General features: G+C 46.8%; 2 protein-coding genes across 2 annotated transcripts; one reads left to right on the top strand and one right to left on the bottom strand.

Moving 5' to 3' along the window:
* Positions 1-16,819: 16,819 nt before the first annotated feature.
* Positions 16,820-17,311, bottom strand: LOC111257327. Its single transcript, XM_022826657.1, has one exon. The coding sequence runs from the start codon at positions 17,309-17,311 to the stop codon at positions 16,820-16,822; it is 492 nt and encodes a 163-aa protein (XP_022682392.1).
* Positions 17,312-21,997: 4,686 nt separating this feature from the next.
* Positions 21,998-23,373, top strand: LOC101757210 (GDSL esterase/lipase At1g28600). The gene is made up of 4 exons (XM_004971778.1): positions 21,998-22,232; positions 22,305-22,520; positions 22,636-23,064; positions 23,165-23,373. Exons 1-4 carry the CDS (start codon positions 21,998-22,000, stop codon positions 23,371-23,373), a joined length of 1,089 nt encoding a protein of 362 aa, XP_004971835.1.
* The last annotated feature ends 2,840 nt before the right edge of the window (positions 23,374-26,213 follow it).

Genomic DNA, 26,213 nt, shown 5'->3' on the forward strand with positions numbered 1-26,213 from the left:
TAGTCCCGATTGGTAATATCAACCGGGACTAAAGCGCCCCCGCTTTAGTCCTGGTTGTAATGGCTAGTGGGGACAAGGGAATCTGGTGGAGCGTTTAGTCCTGGTGCCGGATCTAGCGTCCCTCCCCCGCACCCCCCCTCCCCAGTTAATTTTTCTTTTTTCGATAATTTTGATTTTGATGCATTAAAGTGTTTTTTAATAATATCGTGAATTTCTGCTGATATGATTAGTTATCACAATATACATAAGATCTAAAACAACAATTATAAATTTCTTTTATTATTTTGTAGCGTACCTTTTATTCTTAGAAGCATGGACACCCTTTTATTCTTAATATTTCATGAATTATGATGTTTTACGGTATAATTATTATTGAAGTTGATGTTTGTGGAATAATCTATCTTTTTACAATTTTATTTGGATAGTTTGGGCTAACTATGGCAAGTGGTTGTTCTTTTCGCCATGGTGGTGGCGGCCGTGGTGGCAACGGTCGTGGTGGTGGCCGCAGGCACTATATTTTTAAGGAGCCACCGCTACCTTGTCCTCCAAGAATTTACTTCCCTTATCGTGTCATTGACTTGCCTACCGGCGATCGAAGCAAAGGAGCAATTCCCAACATAGTAATATTCTTCCTTCTTGTAATTAGTTTTTAATGCACATGAATAATTCCTAAATTTACGTACATACAATGTACCTTATCGACCCTATTAGATGGTTCAAAAATGTTGTCGAAGCTCTAGGTGTTACTTCTCCTTTGGTGCAATCCGAGGTTGTTGGTGAATGGAATTAAAGAGTAAATATCTCTTTTCAAATACTTGTTCGAGAAAGACAGTTCAACTGGTTGGCACTAGGACAGGCCATCATGATGGTTTCAATTGCCGCATAGGATCAAGTAGCACCAAATCAGGTAACTTTTGAAAGAACCACCGTGGAGGCCTACCTACAATAAGGATCATGGGTACTTTGTAACAGACTTCTCATATTTTCAAATTAAGGCACTCGAGAAGGGAGAAAGCAATGTGATTATGACTACTGAGAGGCTTTGTCGGCTAAATCAACATGACATGGTATGGAACATTCTTTCATCATTCCAATAATCTTTTATCTTTAGTTATGTTACATCTTTTAAGTTTCATCACGCTATTCTCATCTTTTAGGATCTCTTTGGTAATACGATTGCGTTAATGAGCTTTCATGCTATTCTGGCTCAAGTCTTGGATATATTCAATTATAGTTACAAGATGGAAACCCAATACGCACCAGAGATTTCAAGCTCCATGCTCATCTCACTTTCTAGAGGCCATATCAGTTTACCTCTCCATTATTCGAGATTTATGGTAGTGTATGTGATAGTCCATGTGAAGTGACAGAGAGTGCACTAATTCATACTCTAGCTTATATTGATGAAGTTATAGGCTTTACGATTGGAGACTTGACTTAAACTATGTTGCATATCTAAGGAAGCAAAGCGGAGTATGAAATATGTAGCATGCAAGGGTGTACCCGTACCATTTTTCATATGGATTTGAAGTTGTTCTCTCTAAAACTTGTGAGACTAGTTATATATATTTCATTGCATATATAATGTTCTCTTAGTGTTGGATTTGAATGGGTTGATACTTGTGAGACTTGGATTTGAATGGGCTGATATATTAATGTAATATTATTAGTATACGCAAGCGGATACGAATACTAATTGAAACAAAATGAAAACAAAAGTGTGAAAAAAATAAAAGGAATCAAATAACAAACCGGTACTAAACTACCGACCCCAACAGCGCGACATGGCATGCAGTTTAGTACCGGTTGGGATGTCGATCAGGCACCCGGTATTAAAGGGGGCTTACCGACCGATACGAGAAGTGGATCATCCAGCAGTGTAACATGCATTTTGTGGACTGGGCCAAGACGCAAAAGGAGAAGTTGTTTTAGGGAACTCGAAGTCCAACAAGCTTGTGAATAGAACTGTTGTAGAGTCATTCTAAATAGTCTTAAACATATCCTATAATCAACTTTTTCAAGGAAAAACACTCCAAAATGCTACAAATGGAGAGATAAGAAACTTCAGTAAACAATTGTTCCAAAAACACTCGAAGGAGGGAACAATCTTTCAGAAAATCAATTATAAGCTACTCCTAGCCTAATCAAAGCCCCACCTCACCAACACCCAATCTATGAAACACATGATCGCTAATCGACGAGAGCTTTGACTATGTGGGCTCATAACTGTGAACCTCGGCTATCTAGATAGATTTAGAACTCTGCGTAGAGGTGTACACTTTACTCATACATCCGATCAGCGCATGCCTTCATGAAAGGTGGTACTAACCTACGAGATCCATACCCACCGTGCCTATCTCTAGGAAGTGTTCCCTAGGTCTATCCACAGATATACTAGGGTCTCAACAGGGGCCACTAACATCCGCCATGTGGATTCTATCCCAGGAAATGTGCACAAATATAAAATAGGGCCTCCGACCCTCTCAACAGTCGACCCATGCCGACCAGACCTGGGACTATGGGAAGGTCCTGCTCCAGTATATCCATTGCCCACCTTGGTCCCTTGGGATGGATTTCAATGGTCAGCTAACGGGGTGTGAACCAAGGCCTCACATAAATAGGCACTCCCGAAGGTTGTATCTTTTTGGCACGTATGGTTGCACGTTTCACTAGAAAGACTTTCCCATGAACCGATCCTTATACGACCGAAGTAAGCTTTTGGGACAAGATCCTCGACCGAGGCTGCCCCCTTACTTCCTTGTCCTGTCCTTAATGGGTTCTAACTCTTTAGTTGGTTAATTTTATTACTAAACTCACACCTTCTAGGGTTTTCCAAAAACATAATGATTGTGATATTTCTAAGGGATGACACTCGATCATCGATCTAGTAGATATCGGAGTCATTAATAGGATTTTTGGCTAGCAATGGCTTCAAGTCAAGGTGAGAAAGGGAATAGAGGGGTTTCCCTTATAGTTCTACAGAAATATGCAAGTCAAATTATTATCTTTGTATATTTTATTATCTATAAAAATAGGATGAAAATATGATTATGGAGGTTGGTGCCAGGACTTACCTTCATTGATGATCCCTATCATTGCCTAGGTTGACCGCAGTCTTAACTCATCATTCTAGATCCTCGGCTTTGGGGTGGATCCTGGTCATCTACCGGCTGACAAAGGCGTATACTATAACAATCAATAAAACAATACATCAATCAATACCTAAGGAATGGAAAGAAAGGAGGAGGATGGATGTTCTAGGAATTACCTGGCATTTAAGGTGAATTCTCGGATAAATGATGAATGGTTTATTAGTTATTTAGAAATTTCTAAAATAATTAATGGATAGAATGATTGGGTTTTCAAAAGAATTCTAAGAAATTATGAACGGAGTCCCCAGGATTTTGGTTGGGCATAATAACAGCTAGGTTGCGATGATATTTGGGGGTTTCAATTGGGCAGCATAACGGGTGTGCTTCGGTTTCTGGTTGGGTGGCATAACGGTTATGCTAGGAGGTTATCTAAGGTTCTATTTGAGCAGCATAACGGTTATGCGGTGGAACGGACCGGAGGTTTTATTAGATCCTTAAGGGGTTGGGGTCACTACGGAATTGTGGAATGATCCTAAAGAGTAGAACTTGAGATGTGCGACAGTTCGTCTGTCCCAGCACAAGGGGATAGTACACATGGTGACAGACGCAGTCAGGCAAGATCAAGTGGGATTGCAACCAGAGAGCTTATACAACAGACACCACTTTGTCCTGGTGCTAGGGGATAGCACACATGGTGATAGAGGAGCTGGTACAAGATTAGGCATATGCGTGAAAGTGATAGGGGTTAGCTGCAACGATAGGGCAGTGAGGAACAGCCCGCTGGGTGCTGTTAACAACGTAGGTAATAGTAGCTAGAGGTCACTCAACGCACTCGGCTTCGACCCGATGCCTTCGGCCTTACGGCTGGTGGAGGCGGTGCGACATCTTTTCTAGTAGGGTTGGGGTTCTAAGATCTTAGTGTAGGAAAGCAATATTTGGTGTACACACAATAGGGCTTTTCTATAATGTGGGGATTAGGAATATCAAAAAGGGCCCATGGAGGATGCACAATGGGTAAGGAAGGTATGATTAGGCTTAGAATATTTCCTAGTATTTTTGTAGAATTTTTGGGAATTTTTGGAGGGGTGTAAGGGCTCTAAGTGAGTTTTGGTGTACATTATCTGGGTGCACGTAGCATTTTTTTGGCCGACTGACTCAGGCAGGTGGGGCGGGGCTGGTACTGTGCATGGTGGACTGGCCGCACCATGGACCGACCAGCCTTTTAGGCCTTCGATCCATGTGGACCACGCCTAGGGAGGGAGGTGGGTGGTGCTGGTTTGGCGGGTGTGGCAACGGAAGGGGGTGACGCCGTCACCCCTGGGTAGGGCCCACTAGCAGTATGAGAGAGAGGGGGCGGGATAGAGCGGTACCAGGCCAACAGCGCCCTGATCTTCTTCACCTCGCGTCCAGGCCGCCACGGGAGGAATGGGGAGGCGGCATTAGAGCTCAGGGAAGGGGGTGCTTTGGTCCCCTAGGAGCTAAGCCGAGGGTACCAGGAGAAGGAGGAGAAAATGGGTGACCCATTTCGAAGGGTGGAGAGGAGAGGCACGGGGTTGGGTGGTCGCGGCCACTAAGGGATAGCGGCACAGCCCGACCTTTGGTGTGAGGAGCTCGGGAGAAGGCAAGGGACGCTATATATAGGGGAGGGGGTGAGCGGTGGTGTTGACACATCACTGGAGGAGATGAGGATGGGGCGGGCTGCCATGGCGGTGAAGGAAAGGGAGGAAAGGTGTACTGCCAATGAGGATATGGCCGGAATTAATGGTGGTGGTGAGGATAGTGAGGGGTTGGCAGCGGCTCAGGCCGGAGCGAGGTAGAGGCATGCGACGTTGGCTTGGAGGCCAAGGCGAGTGAAGAGGGATGCACCATCATGGTAAAAGGTGGTGCGGTAAAAGCGGCGTGGTGGCGAAGCGGCACCGGCGGCGGCGGCACTGGTGGAAGCGAGCGGCAGTGGTGCACAACGCAGGCCGGCTGGGCTGGCACATGCGTTGGGCTGGCGAGGAGGCCAGGTAGGTCGCGGCGCGAGGCTGCCTACTTGGTTGAGGCAAGGCGTGTAGGTGGCCAGGCCAAGCAAGCGAGCGAGCTGAGCCATAGGTGTGTTGGGCTAGGAGGTAGGCCGGGCGAGTTGGGCTGGTGAGATAGGCTGGCGAGCACAAGCGAGTTGTTGAGCAAATGGCCTGAGCGGGCCATGTGCGCATGCGTGTATGCGGGAGGAGGTGGGATGAAAGGAGGAACATGCTGAAAGGGAAGTTTGGCGGCTTGCAAAGGTTTAAGGGGTTTCGTATTTGTTGGAGTTGGAGTTTGAATTCAAATTTAAAGGATATTTCAAATAGGAGTCAAGGTGAGGTGTAAGCTTGGAATGGAAATTGAGGTGGAAATTTTGGAGGGTTTGATGACTAAGATTTGGGGTGAAGCCTAGGAGGATTTGGAGGTAATTAATATTCAAAGTAAGTTTAAATATTAATTCTAGGATTCTCGGAGAAGAAAATATTTTGGAGGAATTTATTCCTAGGATTTCTTAGGAAGGAGGGAAGGTTTTCTAAAGGCAATCAAATGCAACACATATGTGGTTATTTTATGCAAAGTTTGTTCATAAAAAGAGTTTGAATATTTTAGGTAAGAGAGAATATGTTTAGTTTAAAGAAAAATTTAAAAGTCTGTATTTTCAAATGCTCTTAAAAAAGGCGGGATGTTACACATCCGTGGGAGGGCCATGTATCCTATTCTTGTAGAATTAGTCCTACCTTGGTAGTCTAAGTAGGTTCAGGCCACCTTATAAACCTTCGTGTTTGGAGCATAAAGTGTAAAAGAGGTGCTATGCAATTGGTGGCCTTGTTCCATGTAGGAGTTTGGCTGTAAGCATATTTTGGAGCGGGGTGTTAGATATTCCATCGGTTTGTTTCTCTCACATGGTGACTACGCATTACGCTAAGCTAAGCCGTAGGCGGAGGGTTGCTAAGGTCGGCCGCGCCCACCTTCGATCTTCAGTTAGATCCTTCTCTCACCACTGCTAGGATGGCGGAGAATGGATTGCTGGATGCTTGCCTCATCAAATCATGCTAGTGGCTGGCACTTACAATGCATGGCCGGACCTATGCAGGTGCTTCCTCGAATCCTCCATCCTCCTATCATTGGCTTGACATCTGTCGTCCACCATCCGATCCGCTCCTCCACCTTGTCGCTGAGTCATCATATTCTTGTCTCGAGCCATCCACACCGGCAGATACGAGGCCCAAAATGTGCGAGCAGAAACCCTAGCTTGCTCCACTAGCTCCTGCAGTACTGCTCCCTGCATTGATGTAACTTTTTGGAACACCAATTATGCACAAAGTAGTCGATTAATTGATTTAGCCTTTACAGACCAGATTCAAATGTTGATTATTGATGCATTATAGTTGTTGTTTTAAGGTTGTTTACCGAGTTGATCAATCGATTATACCGATTGTATATGGAAGAATTGGTGCAGCCTACTCTATGCTATAATTCTGGGTCTACCAATGATGGTGATCTCTATAGGTTTTATACATACTTTATTTCTATATAATCAAGTGGCTGGTTGAATTGATTAATTGGATGTTTTTGTTGGGTTTGTAATGATATGAAATATTTTCTTTTTTCCTGGATTTGAGAGTTTGCTTAATAAGCTACTGTTGTGTCGATTTAGTAACTTGCCTATGTTTGGTTTCCTCTTAACTTGGGCCTTTGTATGTTGTGCTACCTCATCTCTACCTATTTCTAAATTGAGTATCGTGTCCCATCATATAACTTAGTCTTCTGCTTCCTGTTATTTACCCACTCTGGCAACATTTATGTCAATTGTCAACCCACTCTGACAACATTTATGTCAATTGCCAATCGAGTCTTTATCCGTCCTTGACACAAGCCCGCCCAACTACATGCCGAATCCAAATCCAACTAGAATTTGTTCTTATTGATGCCAAGCCCCTTGCGAGCAGCGGCGATCAGTGTGTTAATTTTGATAGTGGCAAGCCATTCGGCATTGATACGACCCCTCACGTGGGAGCACTCGATGATCTAGCAGCATCTTCGCAGCACCTGGCGGCTGCAACTCCTGTCCTCGACGCACACTAGAGCGTCATGAAACTTGTGAGAGCGAGCTGCAACGTAAGGTCTAGATGGAGGCCTCTCGCTAACAGCCTCGACCCAGCCCAGCCATGGCAGCGAGCTAGAGCGACCGCGGGCAGTGGTGGATGTCGGCAATACATCACACCACTTCGCATCCCTAACATATCTCCCTGTCCTCCCAACTAGTCCACATAATTCCATGACATGCCGATTCTCTGGAGAGGTAGGAACCTCCCATATCAAAGAGGATGGCTTATGAATAGAAATCTCAAGAGTTATTTACTTTGTTCTCTACTCTAGCTCGTTTAGAAATACAAGTGACCACACCCGTAGCACGGCCATATTTGCTAAAAAAATGTGTTGTGCTAGATAAAATATGGTTTGACACATGTAATAGATTTATGTAGTGTTCTTTTTGCTAGTAATAAAAGCCTAAAGATCGTCATGCACTTGTAATATGGAAGCTCTCATGTATTAGTTCTCAGGACAGCCCATCATTCAATTAAACTAAGACTAACGGAAGGGGATCAACAACATTTTGCAGAAAATCAAATCACTATGATAAAATATAGTACTTTAAAAATAAACAATCAATTTCAGATTTCTCCTTTTTTTGTGCGTGCTAGTGATCCTATGCACACCCCAAATTTTCTACTCTGGAAGTGAGTAAATAAAATTAATTACATAAAACATTATTTTTCTTAAATTTGCCAATCTTAAATTAAAAAATAATTATTAAGTTAGAGGAAAGTAATATTTATTAAAAAATAAAATTTGATTTGGTATAGGTTAAAAATTATGTTGTTGCACTCATGCTGGTTGCATAATATTTTTGGCTGAAAAATATATTTATAAATTTTCAACATATGATTATATATTTTTAGTTTGATCTCTTGATCTGAATCAAATATTAAAAACCATTGTTTGACCAAGGCCTATAATTTTCAGACGAAATCTTTTTCAGCTCAAACTTTATCTATCTAATGTGGTATTAACCAGAGCTATTGTTCCAGCACTTGATCATTGTCTTGACTTTCTTGACAAGCTTGGGACTCATCTCTTCATCACTTGAGGAGTCTTCATCATCATTCTCTTCCTCTTCATCACTTGGGCTTCCTTGTATTGCCATTTTTCTCAACTTCTTCTCTTGCTTGCATGCAAGGACAATGCTTCGAGTTGGAGAAGATTGTTCTTTGGGCTTGACCTCTTAACAAACCTCATATGCCATTATCTTGTTGAGGACTTGATTTGGAGTGAGGTCAGTAAGCTTCCTCTCATAGATGATAGCTTTTGCCAAATCATAATCCAGCCTATGAAGGCTATGGAGGACCTTGCGATTGAGATCCGCATCCTCAATTTTCTTCACACCTAAGGAGTTTATCTCATTCACAAGAACATTCAAACGTCAGTACATAGTCTCGGCATCCTCATGATCAAGTTACTTAAAGCTATTAAACTTCTCAATAAGAACATCATATCTTTCATTTGACACATCCTTCGTGCCCTCATGGTTCTCATTGATAGTCTTCCATAGCTCATGAGCATTTTTGCAAGCAAAAACACGATTAAAAATATTTTTACTAAGTGATGACAAGATAATCCTCTTGGAAATAACATCACATTGCTTCTATTGTTGCTTGTCATTTTTCGCGCCCTCTCTAACGGCCTCGGAACAAATCCTTTGCGTCAATCTTAATCCGAGCCCCTGATCACCTGTCTCAGTTTTTCCAGGCTTAAGTGTTCAACCTCCAAATCTCCCGACCCTTCGATCCGACCCCTCGCCGTGGTCTCCCCAGTTCCGACCCCACCGATCGCGTCCCCTTCCCCAATCGCGGCGGAAGCTCCTCTGCCACCCTTTCTGCAGCACCTCGCCGCCCGCGCCCATCATCACATCGCCAGATCCCGGCCGCAGAGCCCGATGCCGCCCGTCTTTTCCGTCACCTCGCCATAGTTGCGCCACCCCGGTCTTCGCTACGAGACGATTCCTCCACCGCCAACCCAGACCGCGGCAGCGACAGCTCCTTTTCCCGCCCTGTCAGAAGCCGCCCCGACGATCTGTTGCTCTGCGCTCGCCCGCGCGCCCGCAGCCGCCTGTCTTCTCACCTGTGCGCCCTCATTTCTAGCGCCGTTTTCCCGGTCACTTCCATCAGATCCACCGCACGACGACGCCCGCCTCCGCCAAATCTCAACCACCGGCAAACCCGCGCCTGCGCCACCCTGACGTCAGTGCCCAATGACCGCCGGTGTCATCCCCGAAGTCCTGCTCCACCGCCCTCGTCGCTCAATCGCCGCCCCGGCAGAGCACTCCATCGTTGCTTCCCCGGCCTTCGCGCCGCTTCCTCCTTCCCTCTTCCGCGCAGCTATAAAATGGGATGCCGGAGTCCCGCCGGAGTTTCCCTTTGCCCTAACTGCCCTCTCTCTTGCCCCCTGTTCGAGCTCACAGCGCCACCACCTAAGTCTGAAGAACTCTCCTCTCTGCTCAAGCACCACCTTTTTCCAATCCGCCAGCCACTGCTTTCAGTGCTGCCCAAGAGCTTGCGGTGATCCACAAGAAGCACCGCCGCTGCCGGAACACCGCCGGACATCCTCGACGATGTCCCAAGCCCCTTCGTCCTTCCGCCCAAGCCTTCTCTATAAGACAAAGGTAGGTTGCCGACCCTTGTTCACCTCGTCCGACCCCTCCTATCCGCCGGACCCCGGTTCCGTCTCGCCCGACCCTGTCTTTTCCGCCGACCCTTCTCCGCCTCGCCCGAGGGCTCGGCTGTACCTTTTTCTTTGAACCGAGGGTGTATGTGTAAAACTTGGGGACCTTTCAGCGATTAAGTTTGAGGACCCCAAGCACATCTATTCCTCTAGCATAGGGGTCAGATCATAAGTTTCTTCCCCTCCGACCCTTACATCTTGATCGCCATCAACTCCATCGAACCTCCCCACCCTCCTGTGACTTGCCGCAAGTTTCTGGGCTCAAACTTGCAAGTGTTGCTGTTGAAATAACCGTCTATGCTAACTAATGCATTGCATTCGTGTAGAGCTGCGTCTCGCCGACGGCTACTACGAGCTGCACCCGGTGCTAGAAGACGACAGTGTAGCTGAGCTCCTGCTTCCAGAAGCCGAAGCTGCCCGAGAAGACGAGCAGTTCCCTTCCTCCTTGCTTGAAGGCAAGCCCCGGATGCATGAATCCCCTATGTCTTACCAGACTTGCGCATGCCTTCTTTAACCTGCTTGTGCATTTACGTATAGGAGTTGTTTGGAACCCTAGATGCATAACTTAGCTCCCTTGATCTGAACACTAGCTGTTGGACCGAGTAGATGCTTGCTTAAATAGGAAACGGTAAAAGTCGAGTGATTCCCTGTCACTCGCGAGTTGTAGGAGTTGGATGTTGTTCCCTTCTGTTACAACTCTAAGGACGATGGACGGGGCAGGGTTTTGGGTAACTCTTTGGTGGTCGGTTGATCGCCCCGTCTGTCTATGAAACTTGCTAAGGCCCGACAGTGGTAGTGTTCGTGATCAAGTGTTTGAAGGTACTAATCTCATACCTAGTATGGGATGGGGAAGCCTAGTACCTGATTGAACTAGGGCGTGACTTATACCCCTGCTGTCCCTGGAACGAGGTTCCCATGGTGCATCATGTGGGTGCAAGTGCGGTCACAATACGGCAGAGGCCGGGACTATGGAGCATTGCATGCCAAGGGAAGTTTGGACCTGACACGCACCTGGGAATTGATGGGGACGGCCGACATAGAAAGCGACCCTAGTGGTGCGCGGATGTCGTGAGATTAGGTTCGCCATGCATGGTTAAGAAACTCGAATCGATTCGTCTGCCTCTCACAGTTTGAGACTACTTGATCGCTATGTCACCCTGAGTAAATAAGGAATCTGATGATGACATGGTTTTGTTGATGATGTATATACTCTTTGGTTAGGTTCTATGCTTGCTTAGAATAGGGTGCAAACTTAGACCGGATAATGAACTTAGAATCGGAGCTAAAACTTGCAAGTAGGGATACACTTAGCGCTTTTGGCAAAGAAACCCCTCAGCCAAAAAGCCTTGCATGTCTAGAAGAGGTAGTTTCGCGCGCTCCCTGTCGGTTAAGTCTTATTGAGCTTAGTAGCTCAGCCTTGTTGTGGCTCTTCTTTTTCAGGTGAAGTTGCTGCCTCCGAGCCTCCTTCTACTGGCACTTGGCCACCCCAACTCCCTCCGGGTTGGACGGTTGAGTGGGATCCCTCCTCGGACGGCGAGGAGAGGGATCATTGACGTCCCGGTTAGCCTCACCAGGGATGTCCGACCCCGACGAAGTAGCTTCCGCTTGTTGTTTTATCTTCTGTGGTTTTCTTTCAAACCTTGTAAACTCTGATGATGCTTTATAACCAAACTAAATAGTTAAAATTGCTTAACTTAGTGGACTTGCTGTATTCTCTGGAACCGCTCACCTTCGTGTGAGTTTGCTATTCGGTCCTGTTCAAGTGCTTAAATCGGATGAAATCCGACGGCACTTCGTTTTTACTCGGTTTAGGCATGAGCGTCGCATGTCATGCGGCTAAATCATGCTTAACCAAGCAAATCCGAAGTGGATCCGCCACACCCTCACTAATGACTCTCCAAACATTAAGGCCCTTTGCTCCAAGAAATGCTTCCATGAGAACTTTCCAACATTGGTAACCCGTGCCATCAAAATGTGGAGCCAAGCCTATGATATCCATTCCTTCCCTATCGAGCTAACTTACTAGGCGGTGAAGCCTAAACATTACCAATGAACCGGTTTCACAATTTGCCAATGGAATTGGCGATTCTTTGTGAAAGATGTGAGCCCCAGCTCTAATACCACTAGTAAGAAATTGGTGCTCGTAGCCTAAGATGGGGAGGGCTGAATTAGGCAAACTTAAAATCCTTAGCCTATGGCCTCCACTATTGGCTTCAAAACATAAACTATATATTTATGTGCAACTATGGTTGATCTAGTGTAACTTCCCACACACAAAAGTTTTGCAACCTAGAGCCAATCCTAACAAGATATTACTCTCGAAAGTAAAGGCACTCAAGTTGCAAGTATGAAAGATATGCACTAGATACCACGAGTTGAAAGTAAAGATATATACCACTAGTTGAAAGTAAAGATATGCAGTGGATACTACCGAGTTGAAAGTAAAGATATGCACTGGATACCACTAGTTAGGAAGGATGCAAACTCGGCACGACGATTTTATCCAGTGGTATCGGTAGGCAAATGCCACCCCTAATCCATGTTGGAGCTCCACCAAGGATATGCTCCCGGTCACCAAGTCTCTCCCGATCAAGATCTTGGACTCACCACAAAGGCTCTTGACAAATTGGATGAGAAGCATGCCACAAAGGCAAGGCTCACCACTCCCTCTCTTCTAGTCACCTTGATGCCGTCTCCACTATGGAACTTCTCCACGAACAACGAAGGCTCAAAGACACCAAGGCTCCAAGACGTCAGCACACCAAGCTTACAATGGTGATTCACTCCTTGAACCAATTACAAGGTAGCAACACTTTTTACTCACTCTCTCTAGGCCTATCATAGCACTAATCATTCTCTAAGCATGTGCTAAGTCTTGGATTATCACTTTTGCACTTTTGGTGGCATGGATGTGTTCTTGATGAGTCTTGGTCTCGAAGACACTCCAGCGACCTTGAATGGCCGAGTAGAGCTATAAATAGCCCAAGGATCCCAAAGAGCCGTTGCTCCAACGGCTAGTAAAAACAGTGAGCATCAGATGATCCGATGGTCACTTTGGGTAGGCATCGGATCATCCAGTGCCCCCTACTGACGCAAGTAGCCGTTGGACCCCCCTGCCCAAATTTACTTTGACGCTTCATCCAATGCACCATCGGAACATCTGGTGCTGAAGAGCTTCTAGCCAAAACCTCTTCGGAACTTCGCAAAGAAAATATGCTTCATTTGACGCTCCAACTTCTAGCCATCGAAACATCCAGTGCTATAGATCTTTTTTTTTTGTCTCCTCTGCGAATTGCTCCAATGCTACTAAAATATCCCCCTTCGGACCAGTCGGTGATTGCTTTAACTCAAGTTGATTTTCTAGTTGTACCAATTGCTCTGATGGTTGCTTTGATGGTTACTCCGATGGACCATCGATGTCGTCAGAATATCTGGTGCTACTGATTTTTCTAAGTTTAGTACCGCCATTTGAGCATCATGAATACCACCATTTCAGCACCATGAATACTGATTTCTCTGGATTTTCTCCATCATTTCGACACTTGAGTACCATAGAATAATCCTAGATACCATGGCTTAGTCAATTGAATATGATAGCTTGGATACTCGAATACCATGATTTGGATATCAAGAATACTGTCATTTGGACCTTGCCATGGTTTGATTTGCATTCTTGGGACCTATAAAATGTATAAAACCTAATATGGCCATGTTCCTTACACCTATAGACAAGAAAAACATAAAAAACACAGTTTATCATGTGGGACCCATGCGCCAATTCTCTCCTTATCTCTTCCCCACCTCATTCCATTCGCTCATCTCCCCCTTATACTTTTCCCCTCTCTCTCCCTTATCCTCCCATCCCCTCTTTGCTCTACACCTCTGCCAAGAACAACAGCAAATCGGAGCTGATGTAACTTTTTTTACTATAAACTTAAATAAAAGACAATCTATCAAATGTAGTTGTACTTAAACAACTTTGAAATCCCAATCCTAAATTACAAAAATCTAAAAAACATAAACCCAAAACCGAGGTCCCTGAAAACCCAATAAATAAATATTGGGAAACAAGTTATGTTGTATGTCAAATAAAAACTTGTGTAAAAGACAACATGGCAACTTTCATGGATAATCTAGTGATAAATTTACACATAAGTTGACAGAATACTTATATATAACTTGCCAATAGACATAACTATTATCAAAACATATATAACATGGATACATTTTATTAAATTTATTAAAGAATATAATATTTTAAATGAAATGAAAATAAACTACATATAGATATGATGAGTTACAAATTTACACATAAGTTGACGGAATAGTTATATATAACTTGCCAATAGACATAACTATTTTCAAAACATATATAATATGGATATCATTATATTATATTTATTAAAGAATATAATATTGCAAACAAAATAAAAACAAATTACATATAAGATATGAAGTTAGAGTAATCAAATCATGCATATGCGGCCCAACGAGGCAGCAACGGTCAGCAAGCTACTGCCCAACATAGCTAGCCTGCTATAGAACATGTGTGCACAAAAAACATTAAACCTCCATGTGGCCCAAGACAAGTACAATAGACTTTGCCCCCCATCAGCTTGAAGAATAGGCTTCCACTTGAGTGCTTGCAGGCCGCGTGGGGTCACGGGCATCGATCGCGCGCATTAGCATTTTCCTTTCAGCTACTATCTCTCCCTCTCTTTTCTTCTTAATCTGCATGGGCCGCTTTTATTCCAGGCCAACCCATGCTTCGTCAAACCGGCCCACTACAAACACGCTTGCACGCTTGCCTGTTCATCTCATGCATGCCGATGTCCCTGATTCCTCCTGTAGAGAAGTAGATGGGAAACACCACACACCCTAATGAGGGGGGTGACCTTTATATATATGGCCAATATGGCTTGGAGTACAAGGAATACATCAACTATACAAGGAAAGGATAAATACATCCTAATATAGACATATACTTCCTAATACCCGCCCGCAGTCAAAGTGGGAGGATCACGGACGCACAGACTGGACTTAAACTCAGTAAACAAAGGAGTTGGCAGGCCCTTCATCATGATGTTCGCGAACTGGTGAGAGGACGACACATGGAGGACCCGGACCTCACCCAAGGCCACCTTCTCACAGACAAAGTGAATATCAATATCGATGTGCTTTGTGCACCGATGATGCACCGAGTTGGCTATCATGTAGACAACACTCATGTTGTCACAGTAGACAATAGTGGCCGAAGCAAGTGGGACATAAAGCTCCTGAAGAACTTGATGCAGCCAGCAACACTCTACCACATCATGAGCCACAACATGAAGCAAGTGAGGTGCATGGTCGGTCCACGTACCAAGATGGCGCGGTTGTCATTAGTGAGTTCCTGCAAAACAACGGGTGAGGGCTGCGGCTGCTCGACGTTCGAGGATGGGGTGACCGAGGTGGGAGCAGGAGCATCAAAGGGGCTGGACAAGAGGAAGTCGAGCTACGGCAGGTGAGTGGGGTGGGAGGAGAAGGGGAAAATAGACTTGTCGAAGACAACATGGCAAGAGATGATGACTCGCTGAGTGGACAAGTCAAGGCAGTGGTACCCCTTGTGAGAGGAGGGATAACCGAGGAAGACACACGCTGTGTAATGAGGAGCAAGCTTGTGGCGTGCCGTGGCTGAGAAGTTAGGGTAACAAAGACAACCGAATACACATGAGAGTACTCAGGAGGCTAGAAATAAAGGAGGCGGTAGGGAATGTCATTCTGAACGGCAGAGCAGGGGCGCTGGTTCAGAAGATAGGTGGTGGTGGCAAGCGCCTCGGCAAGTATGGGGCAGCCATGGAGGCATGAATGAGTAAGGTGCGAGTCACGTTATTGAGGGTGCGTAGGACACGCTCGGCTTTCCCATTGTGGGGAGAAGTATAGGGACACGAGAGGCACAAGTGGATACCCCGAGAAGTCAAAAAAGATGTGAGAGTCTTATTGACAAATTCGGTCCCATTGTCAGCTTGGACACTTCGAACGGGAAGACTAAACTGCGTATGAGCATAGGCGCAAAAGTCAGTGATGTGTGAGGTGACTTCAGACCTGTGAACTAGAGGAAACGTCCAACGAAAATGCGAGAAGTCATCCAAAATGACTAGGTAGTAGCGATAACCAGAGACGCTAGCAATGGGAGAAGCCCAAACATCACAGTGAACTAACTCAAAAGGAGCAGAGCTGCGAGAGCTAGAATATGAGAAAGGTAACCGCACATGTTTCCCTAATTGACATGAATGCCATAGAGTGTGAATGTCTTTACTACAAGCAATAGATGAAGTCTGTCTAAGTGTGGCGATGGCGGTAGGACCAGGATGACCAAGACGGAGATGCCACAAACTGGAGGAGATGGCGAGGTCTGCGTGGGGCACTGCAAAGCTGGATGCTGGAGGCATGGTGTAAAGATCACCGGCACTATTGCAGCAAAGAATCACGCATCTGGTCGGAAAATCCTTGACAGAAAAGCAAAAGGCATCAAACTCTATGGTGCAGTTACTGTCCTTAGTAAACTGACAAACAGAAATCATATTACGAATTAAAGAAGGGACAATAAGGACATTATTAAGGCGAAAGTGGGAGGTGGGGGTGGTTAGGGTGGAGTTGCCATGGCACGTGACGGGAAGGGTGTGACCGTTACCGACAGTCATGGAGGAGTGAGAGGGAGGGAGGCAGGAAAGAAGAATACCATCCGAAGATGACATGTGGCTGGTTGCACCCAAGTTGATGACCCAGCTGCCATTCTGCAAGGCCATCTGGTTCAAGGCGGCAACCAGGCTGCCAGCTGATCCTAGGTTGGCGTCTAAAAGGGCGCGAACGGGGACGTAGGTGGCGTGGGCCTGTGGAGGAGGGCTGAGGAGGCTAGGGGCACTGGGGTGCCAACCCCCACTGCCCTGACTGCCGGCCTACTGGAAACTGCGGGCGCCATAGGAGCCAGGCCCCGGATTGAAGCAGAACCATAGGTCAGTGGGCCAAGGGGGCCTACCGCTGTGGAAGCTGCCGCCGATGCGGCCGCCGCTGCTACCACCGCTACTGTTGCTGCCGCTGCCGCCAGTCTGGACAGAACCAGATGGCAGGCGACACCCGCCTGTATAGCCAGAGGATGAAGATGATGAAGAGTTCTCGATGAGGAGGGCGGTGGAGTTGGAGATCTTCTCCTCATTGACGAGGCGAAGTTCCTTTAGGGCGAGCATGTCCCGCGTCTGGGCGAAGGACGGGAAGCTAGTGGTAGAGTTGGCAATGTCGTCAACAGTGTTGGAGAAGCGCGGGTTGAGGCCACAGAGGAGGTTCAGGACAAGCTGGGAGTCCTGAATAGGATGGCCGACATCGCGGAGGGCATCGGCGAGGGTCTTCATGCGGCTGCAGTACTCGGTGGTGGAGGAGTTGCCCTGTGTCATGGAGTGGAAGTCGTGGCTGAGGAAGATCGCCCAGAACTGCTTGTTAGCATGGAATAGGCCCTCGATGGTGAGCCAAAGATCCCGGATGATCTAATCATTGTCGGTCATGGCGAGGTCGAGGACGGAGTCGTCGACGGAGTCGAAGAACCAGGAGCGGACGCAGCAATCCGCTTGATCCCAGTCGAGGTCCTAGGGACGGGCCGCCACCGTGCTGTCGATGTGCGACTTAAGGCCGAACTTGCCACACATGGACTTGAAGAAAGATGCCCACTTGGTGTAGGCGGAGGACTTCATCGTCAATGTCATGGGAACGTGAGACTTGATGGAGACGGTGGCGTAGGGGTGGATGACGGGTGGCGGAGCATGAATAAGATGCAAACCGCCACCACCGGCGCCAACAGCCGTGCCAGACGGCGACACAGAGCCATCAGCAGGGGTGGTGGCGTCGTTGGACACGGAAGAGTCCGCGGAGGAGAGGGTGGCCATGGCGTGCAGCAGGGAGGGGGTGCACGCGACAGGAGGTGCAGCTGAGGGGGTGGTGGCGGCACAGCAGGAGGGGTGCCTGTGGCGTCCCGCCCCCCCGGGGCCGGGCCCGCATACACCTGGCAGCTCTCTAGGATATCAAGAATTCCCTCACAGACCAACACAAGTCTTTTCTACGCACTTTGTCCTCACTTGTGCGCACCCGGGAAGAACTTCCCGGTCGGTCACCCATCCCGAAATTGCTCCAGGCTAAGCACGCTTAACCCCGGAGTTCTTTGAGGATGAGCTTCCGAAAAAGAAGTTGCAACTTATTGGTATGAGTATTCTATCAAGCCTATTAAGCCTTGGGCCAGGATGTCACAGTGCCGCCCTAGGGTTACGTGCGCTAGGGAGAGGAGAGGAGGCTCACGATCTAATCTTGCGATACCATGTAGAGAAGTAGATGGGAAACACCACACACCCTAATGAGGGGGTGACCTCTATATATATGGCCAATATGGCTTGGAATAAAAGGAATACATCAAGTGTACAAGGAAAGGATAAATACATCCTAATATACACATATACTTCCTAATACCTCCCTAGCAGACATGGCCGACTGCTTGAGTTTCCGTGCAATGCTCATTCAAAACACAGTGATTCCCATCAATGAGTAAAACCATCCCGTTGCTCACTTCATTATCCATCAATCGATTTACTAGACTACTAGGAGAAGAATAAACCGCTGTCCTAGTAGCAATAAAACAAGCAATCTGGTGCTTCACGATTTGTGCTGGTTGTGTTGGAAAATTTGGAGCGGTCAAAAGGCCGAGAAAAAGGAGAATCGAAAAAAGAGGATAAACCCCGACTCGGTCTTTTCCGCGTCCATATCCGTGCCTTGATCGGAGGCACAACCGACCCATGATTGCAGTCCCAGATCATCCGACACAATAAAAGGGTTGCCCCGACTCGATTTAGGGTTAAGCTAAAACCCCTAAACCCCCACACACACCCAACATGCCTAATCGATCTAGGCGGCGCTGGAGCAATCTGAACACCGCCGCCGTGACCTCCTCGCCACCGCGTACCAGACGAGGTAGAGGCCTAAAGGACACCGCCATCTAGGAGATCGACTATGGTCTTCACCGTCGGCTGCACCAATGCCTTCCCTGGCCTTTGCCCTGACAATGATGGCTGGATCATCGCACACCATCTCTGCCGGTTGACTACTCAATCCCTTTCCTTGTTGTTCATGTAATTAGGTGTTAACGATCCTATTTTAGTTAAGTTCAGTAATGAAGATTCCTACATGTTGCTGTCTTAGATTCTAAGGATCCATTATGAGATCTAAATGGGCTTTACACCTGGCCAATTAATTAAGGAATTAAGCACTAAATGGTTCTATGCTCTTCTACTCATCATGATGGCCTTTTGGGAGGGAAGGTTACTATGAACTAAAGGCAGGGCCAGCTCTGGGCTAGAGCAAAAAGTGCGACAGCCTAGGGTTCAGTCCACTTAGAGGCCCATACGAGTATATATGTATGATGTTTACTTCCTCAGCCCAAGCCTGCGTAGCTAATTAACTGAAAAGAGGAAGAACAACATCTCAGCCTAGCTAAGTAAACAAGCGCCCATGCATGGTTAGTTTTTATTTTTTTGGAGAGGCCCATACATGGTTAGTTGCTTGTACATTAGTCTTCTTATTCCTGCCTGATTCGCATATGCTCTGCAAATCCTGTTGTACACTGGGCTTCGACATGTGCATCTTGCCTTATGGACCCACGTCGTCACGTTCACCCTAGGGCCCTAGAAAGTGTAGAGCTGCCCTGACTAAAGGAGGGTATCGGGATTGCTCCTACGGCATGCATGAACTAAATAAGTATCGGACAACTCTTTGTAAAACCCTTGTAATGACATCCAATTACACATTTCGGCAATGTGTAATATGGGGCTAGATACCTTTGGTAAACATGAATCAAGTCTCGTGGGCAAAATACGTAACCTTTGCATAATGGAGCACTAATATATCAGCCGTGGGCAAAATACGTAACCTTTGCATAACGGAGCACTAATATATCAGCCATCCTCCCAGTAAGAGTGGCATGCACTTCTTTATGATTCGTAGAGCTTGGTGGTTTGGTAGTTGGTGGCTCGTATGGACGTATGAGGGTTGCTATATGGTTGCCTTCAACATTTGTTGTATCCACCTAGCTGTTATTGAAGTGAAGATGAGGTGGAGTATCTTGATTCTTGCAGACGATGGCTTCAATTTTGATGCTCCGTACTATAGATGTCCATGTAGCCCGTAGCCCGCCTCCCAGTCATGGAGCCCGGTTTTTTGGCTCGGCCCTAACCTGGCCCGACACGGAGGGCTCCATGCCCTTGCTGGCCCGTCCCAGTAGCATGGGCCGAGCATGGGCCGCCAGCCCAGCACGACAGGCGGCCCAGCACGGCCTGTGAAACAGCATCCTACCCGGTGCTGACCCGCAAAAACAATGCACCCCCATATATAATGTAATCTCAAAAACCCTACCGCTGCCGGCTCTCACCGATGCCGCCACCCGACCCCACACCGTCACCCGTGTCTCTCTCTCTCTCTCGCCCAGTTGCCCCTCCGTAGGCGCGCCCCTCCCCTCCGACCCCGCAGGCACGCCCCTCCCCGTCCTCTCCCGCAGCTCAACCCTCCCCCTCTCTCCCCGCAGCTGCACCTCCCCTCCCTCTCCTTCCTTCCCACACAGATATATGACAGATGGACCGGAGGAGCAGTTTGTGGCGTGCATGGAGGCGACTGGCGAGGGAAGGGCGCATGGCTCCCTCCTCTCCCTTCCTCTTCCTCCTCCGCGGATCTATGGCGGCGCTATGATGGGTTGGAGGCAAGAGCAGCTGGTGGTGAGCGGGTGCTTCCTCCCCTCCCTACTCCCTATGTAGTGACGCGTCGATGTTAGGGCGGGCAGGGCGGCACCCAACGGCGGCGCAGTCTCCGTCAGCGGGCGGTGGGCCGGCACGAGTCCGACAAGCTCCACGGGCCAACCGGGCTGGCACGGAATGAAATGGGCCCTATGTGCCCATGCTTGGGCCGAGGGTGCAGCACGCTAGGCGGCACGGCCCGACACTATGGTGGCACCATGCCTGTGCTTTGGCGGGCCTATGCCGGGCCGGGCCGGGCGGCACAAATGGCCATCTATACTCCATACTAGGCTGGCTTACCCCGGAATGACTACATGTGGTTTGATGAAAGATCCGCACTGCAACAAAGGGTCCTTTTGTAATAAAGTGTCGTTATGTAATGGTATTGTAATGATAGTCACTGATAAAGTCATTGTATGTACGAATAAACTGATCGGGTGTACATATAGTTATCAACTTTCAGTTTTATTATTTAAACCGAGTGTAACATCCTACTACTACGCATAGCAAGAACATGTCAACCACCATTATAATGTGACCACTCAATAAGCTGTCGAATTAGGTTTCTGAAATTGTTGACCTAATGCTCCTCGAATAAAATCGTTGCCAGACTTGTTTAAGAAATTGTTGCATGACTTGTAGAGGGATGTGTGCGGTCGTAGAGGCCGGAGATAATTCCATTTTCTAAAAAATAGAACTTGTAGAGGTATTACTGAACTGAAAAACCTTTGAAGCTTTAATTATAGTTCACTGCAGAAGAAGCCATCTCACAACTGTTCTCGCAAAAAAAAACCCATAACTCGAAATGACTAGAGAAATTAAGTGACCGAAAGAGCACGCGCGCGCATACACAACTTCAAGAGAGAACAAACCCTGTCATGGTATGAAATCACTGCTATATGCGTCGATCGATGTCTCCTGGAGCAGAAGATTATTATTGGCAGCTAATTGGTTTGGTAAAATAATTAAGATATGCCCAAATAATATGGTACTGCCAATATGGTACGGCAAAGTATACGTAAGGCAACAAATTGAAACATGCATGCGCCACATATGGCTGGTAAATATCTTCGCCATATCTCCATAACATTTACCCATATATTCTCATATTTAATTTGCCAGGTTCGATTTAGCGTGGTAAGAGGGATATCGTACCTTAACTCACTTGGTAAATCTTGACTTGGTAAATCTTGATACACTTGATCACAAACTTCTACTATAAAATGGACACAACACAAGAATCAGATCGTAGGAACTCACCGTGTTTCAGCACCCTGCTCCCTGCACGAGTGCAAGTACTGGTGCTCAGATCATCAGATGGGGAGCTCCATCCTCCTCGTCTCCTTCGTCCTCCTGCTCAACTCTCCGGTAGGTTTCTGCGGCTGCTACAAGCACATCTTCGCCTTCGGCGACTCCATCATCGACACTGGCAACTTCGCGTTCACCTCGGGCAACAACCCGACGCCGATCAAGGAGCTCCCGTATGGCATGACCTACTTCAACCGTCCCACCGGCCGCGTCTCCGACGGCCGTGTCATCGTCGATTTCTACGGTGAGTGTCCATTGGCTGCGTGCGTGTGCATTGCATGTTCTTCTGTGTTCACCGTGCACCCGTACGTCTCAGCCCAAGCGCTCGGCCTGCCGTTGATTCCGCCGAGCATACCCGAAGAGGGGTCGGGCCAGTTCCCGACCGGCGCCAACTTCGCCGTGCTAGGATCCACGGCTCTGTCCTGGGACTACTACAAGATTAAGTACAACTTCGCCATGCCGGCGCCATCCCACCTGGACCTGCAGCTCCAGTCGTTCAAGAAGGTGCTCGCGCGGATCGCGCCAGGAGACGGTAAGCTTGTCCGTTCTACGTACCTGACGTCGTGTATTGGGTCAAGAATCAAGAACCTTTTTTATATAAATTTTATATATGTTTCTTGGCGATCAACTGTTTGGCATGCATGCAGCTGCGGCGAAGAGCCTCCTTGCCGAGTCTCTGGTGGTGATGGGCGAGATCGGCGGCAACGACTACAACTTCTGGTTCTTCAATCGCAATAATCCCAGGGAGACGCCGAGCCAGTACATGCCGGACGTCGTCAGCCGCATCGGTGCCGCCGTGCAGGAGGTGATCAACCTCGGCGCCAAGGCGGTGCTCGTCCCGGGCAACTTCCCGATCGGCTGCGTGCCGCAGTACCTGGGCATGTTCGACAGCAACAAACCCACGGACTACGACGAGCATGGCTGCCTCGTCTGGTTCAACGAGTTCTCCAAAAAGCACAACCAGCTGCTGCAGCAGGAGGTTGCCCGGCTCCGGTTGCAGAACGCCGGTGTCAAGATCATCTTCGCCGACTACTTCGGTGCCGCCATGCAGTTCGTCCAGAACCCAACGAGATACGGTAAGTCGCGGATGATTCTAATGTTATAATCCTCTCCTTGAAATGGAGCTAACTAACGCCAATCTGCTCTTTTCATCGTGGGACATTTGCGGCGTGACAGGCATCGATGATCCTCTGGTCTCGTGCTGCGGCGGCGAGGGCCGGTACCACACGGGCAAAGGCTGCGACAAGACGGCAAAGATCTGGGGCAACCCTGGCAAGTTCGCCAGCTGGGACGGCATCCACATGACGGAGAAGGCATACAGCATCATCGCCCAAGGGGTGCTGAATGGGCCATACGCGGACACTCCGATGCTCAAGACATGCTAAGCCAGAATTCTTGTGTCTTCTCATCAAGGAAAAAAGATAACAGAAATTCTTGTAGTTCCTGATAGGATCTGTAAGAATTTTTTGAGAACTAGTATATATATACGTTGTAGTTATGTCTTCTTGCATTGTGTCAAAAAGTTAGTTCAGGGCGATGAAACGACTAGCTAAGGGTTAGCCGAGAATTTGGCCAATTCCCAGCCGTTATTGTTGTACGCGATGGTGGAGAAACGACGAAGTAAATAAGATCAATCGCAGAGAGACACGAGATTTAACGTGGAAAACCCTCCTAATGCGAGAGGGAAAAACCACGGGCGCCAGCCAACAACAATTTTCACTATATCTGGGTATGGTTACAATCGAGATTTACAACTTGAGGATACTCTAACTTGGGGCCTTCCCGTATAGAAGTCTATGGTGCATCTTTTCCATGAGGGAGGTGGTCCATATATATAGGGAGGAAAAACCCCCACAGCCTTGTCTATTAGCAATATGGTACTAATAGATGGTGTAGTCCCTCTAAACACTTCGGCCCACTTTGCTTCGGCCTGCTTCACTTCAGCCCAAGAATTTGGATCATAACCCAACAAACTCCACCTTGAAACAAATTTCTTCTTGTAGCATAAAACAAACCTTTACCCTAAAACAAACAAAGAAAATACCTTCGGTGTCAAATAGCCTCTTGGATTAAATAGTAACACCAACTAAGCTTGAGCGAAGCTCAAACTTCGCAACAGGAACTGCCTTTGTGAACATATCAGCAGGATTTTCATGAGTGCTAATCTTGCATACCTTTAGCTTGCCCTTTGCAACAATATCTCTAACATAATTATATTTAACCTCAATGTGCTTTGTCCTCTTATAAAACATCTGATCTTTAGTGAGATAAATTGCACTCTGGCTGTCACAAAATAGGTTAATGCAAGAATCAACTCCAGCAATTTCAGCAAACAAACCTTTTAGCCAAACTGACTCTTTACTTACTTCACAAATAGCCATATATTCTGCTTCAGTGGTGGACAACGCAACAACATCCTGCAAATGTGCCTTCCAGCTCACAGCACAACCTCCAATGGTAAAAACATAACCTGTGAGCGATCTTCTCTTATCCAAATCACCAGCATAATCTGAATCAACATAGCGAACGAGTCCTTTTTCAGTCCTGCCAAACTTCAAACAAGCATTCGATGTGCCTCGCAGGTACCTGAAAATCCACTGAACGGCCTTCCAATTCTCTTTACCAGGATTAGCCATATATCTACTGACCATACTCATAGCATAAGATAAATCTGGATGAAAGCAAACCATGGCATACATCAAAGACCCAACAGCACTAGCATATGGAACTTTGAACATGTACTCAACTTCCTCATCAGTGCTAGGACAGTGTAAAGCTGACAATTTAAAGTGAGGTGCAATGGGAGTCCTAACAGGCTTTGAATCATGCATGTTGAAATGATGAAGTACTTTCTGAATATAATTTTGCTGACTAAGAAATAATAAACCAAAAGCACAGTCTCTAGTAATTTCCATACCTAGAATTTTCTTAGCAGCACTAAGATCCTTCATGTCAAATTCTATGCTCAATTGAGCCTTTAATGCATTGATTTCTTTCTTATTCTTGGCAGCAATCAGCATATCATCAACATATAACAGTATAGGTGATCCATCAACAAATTTAATGTAGACACAGCTATCATAATCAGATCTCTCAAAGCTATTTGACAACATAAATGAATCAAACCTCTTATACCACTGACGAGGAGACTGTTTCAAACCATACAAGGACTTCTTCAATTTGCAAACATTATCCTCCTTACCAGGCACTATGAACCCTTCTGGCTAGTCCATGTATATCTCCTTCTCAAGCTCTCCATGCAAGAATGCTGTTTTCACATCTAGCTGCTCAAGCTCAAGATCATGCATAGCAACAATGCTAAAGAATGTACGGATTGAGCTATGCTTCACAACTGGGGAGAACACATCATTGTAATCAACACCTAGAATCTGACTGAAGCCTTTAGCTACTAACCTTGCCTTAAACCTCGAAGGCTCACTAGGAGATACACCCTCCTTCCTCTTGAAGATCCATTTGCAATGCACGGTCTTCTTATTTTTAGGCAAACGCACCACGTCCCATGTGCCATGTTTCTCCAGGGACTGCATCTCTTCTTGCATAGCTGAGATCCACTTCTCGCGGTCTCCAGAAATAATGGCTTCATTCTACGTGGCCGGCTCATGAGTGTTCTCCACCTATTCAGCACAACTAAGAGCATAATGAATCAAATTACACTCTTCAATCAATCGGGATCGAGGGCCACAACTCCTCTTTGCTCTGCGAAGTGCAATAGGTTGATCGTCTTGCTGCAAAACAAGAGGTGAGTGTTGAACAGTATCAATAGTATCATCAACAAATTCATCTTCCTGATCATCCATGTGCTCCACCTACACGCTCACATTTTGCTGCTCATCATCAGATCTGTCTGGTATAATATCTATGGGCAAATTGTCATTAAACATCACAGATTCATTAAAAATAACACTCTTGCTCATGAAAGTCTTTCTTATTTCAGGATTCCATAGCTTATATCCTTTTACTCCAGAACCATAACCAAGAAACAGACACTTAATAGCTCTAGGCTCCAATTTTCCATTATCAACATGAGCATAAGCAGTGCAACCAAAAACTCTCAACTTTGAATAATCAGCAGGCGTACCAGACCATACCTCAATAGAAGTTTTCTTGTTGAGTGGAATAGAAGGCGACCTGTTGATCAAATAGCATGCGGTGTTGGCGGCCTTTGCCAAAAAATGTTTGCTCATCTTGGCGTTGGACAGCATGC

The sequence above is a fragment of the Setaria italica genome, chromosome V, assembly GCF_000263155.2.
Source record: "Setaria italica strain Yugu1 chromosome V, Setaria_italica_v2.0, whole genome shotgun sequence".
Lineage (NCBI taxonomy): Eukaryota > Viridiplantae > Streptophyta > Magnoliopsida > Poales > Poaceae > Setaria > Setaria italica.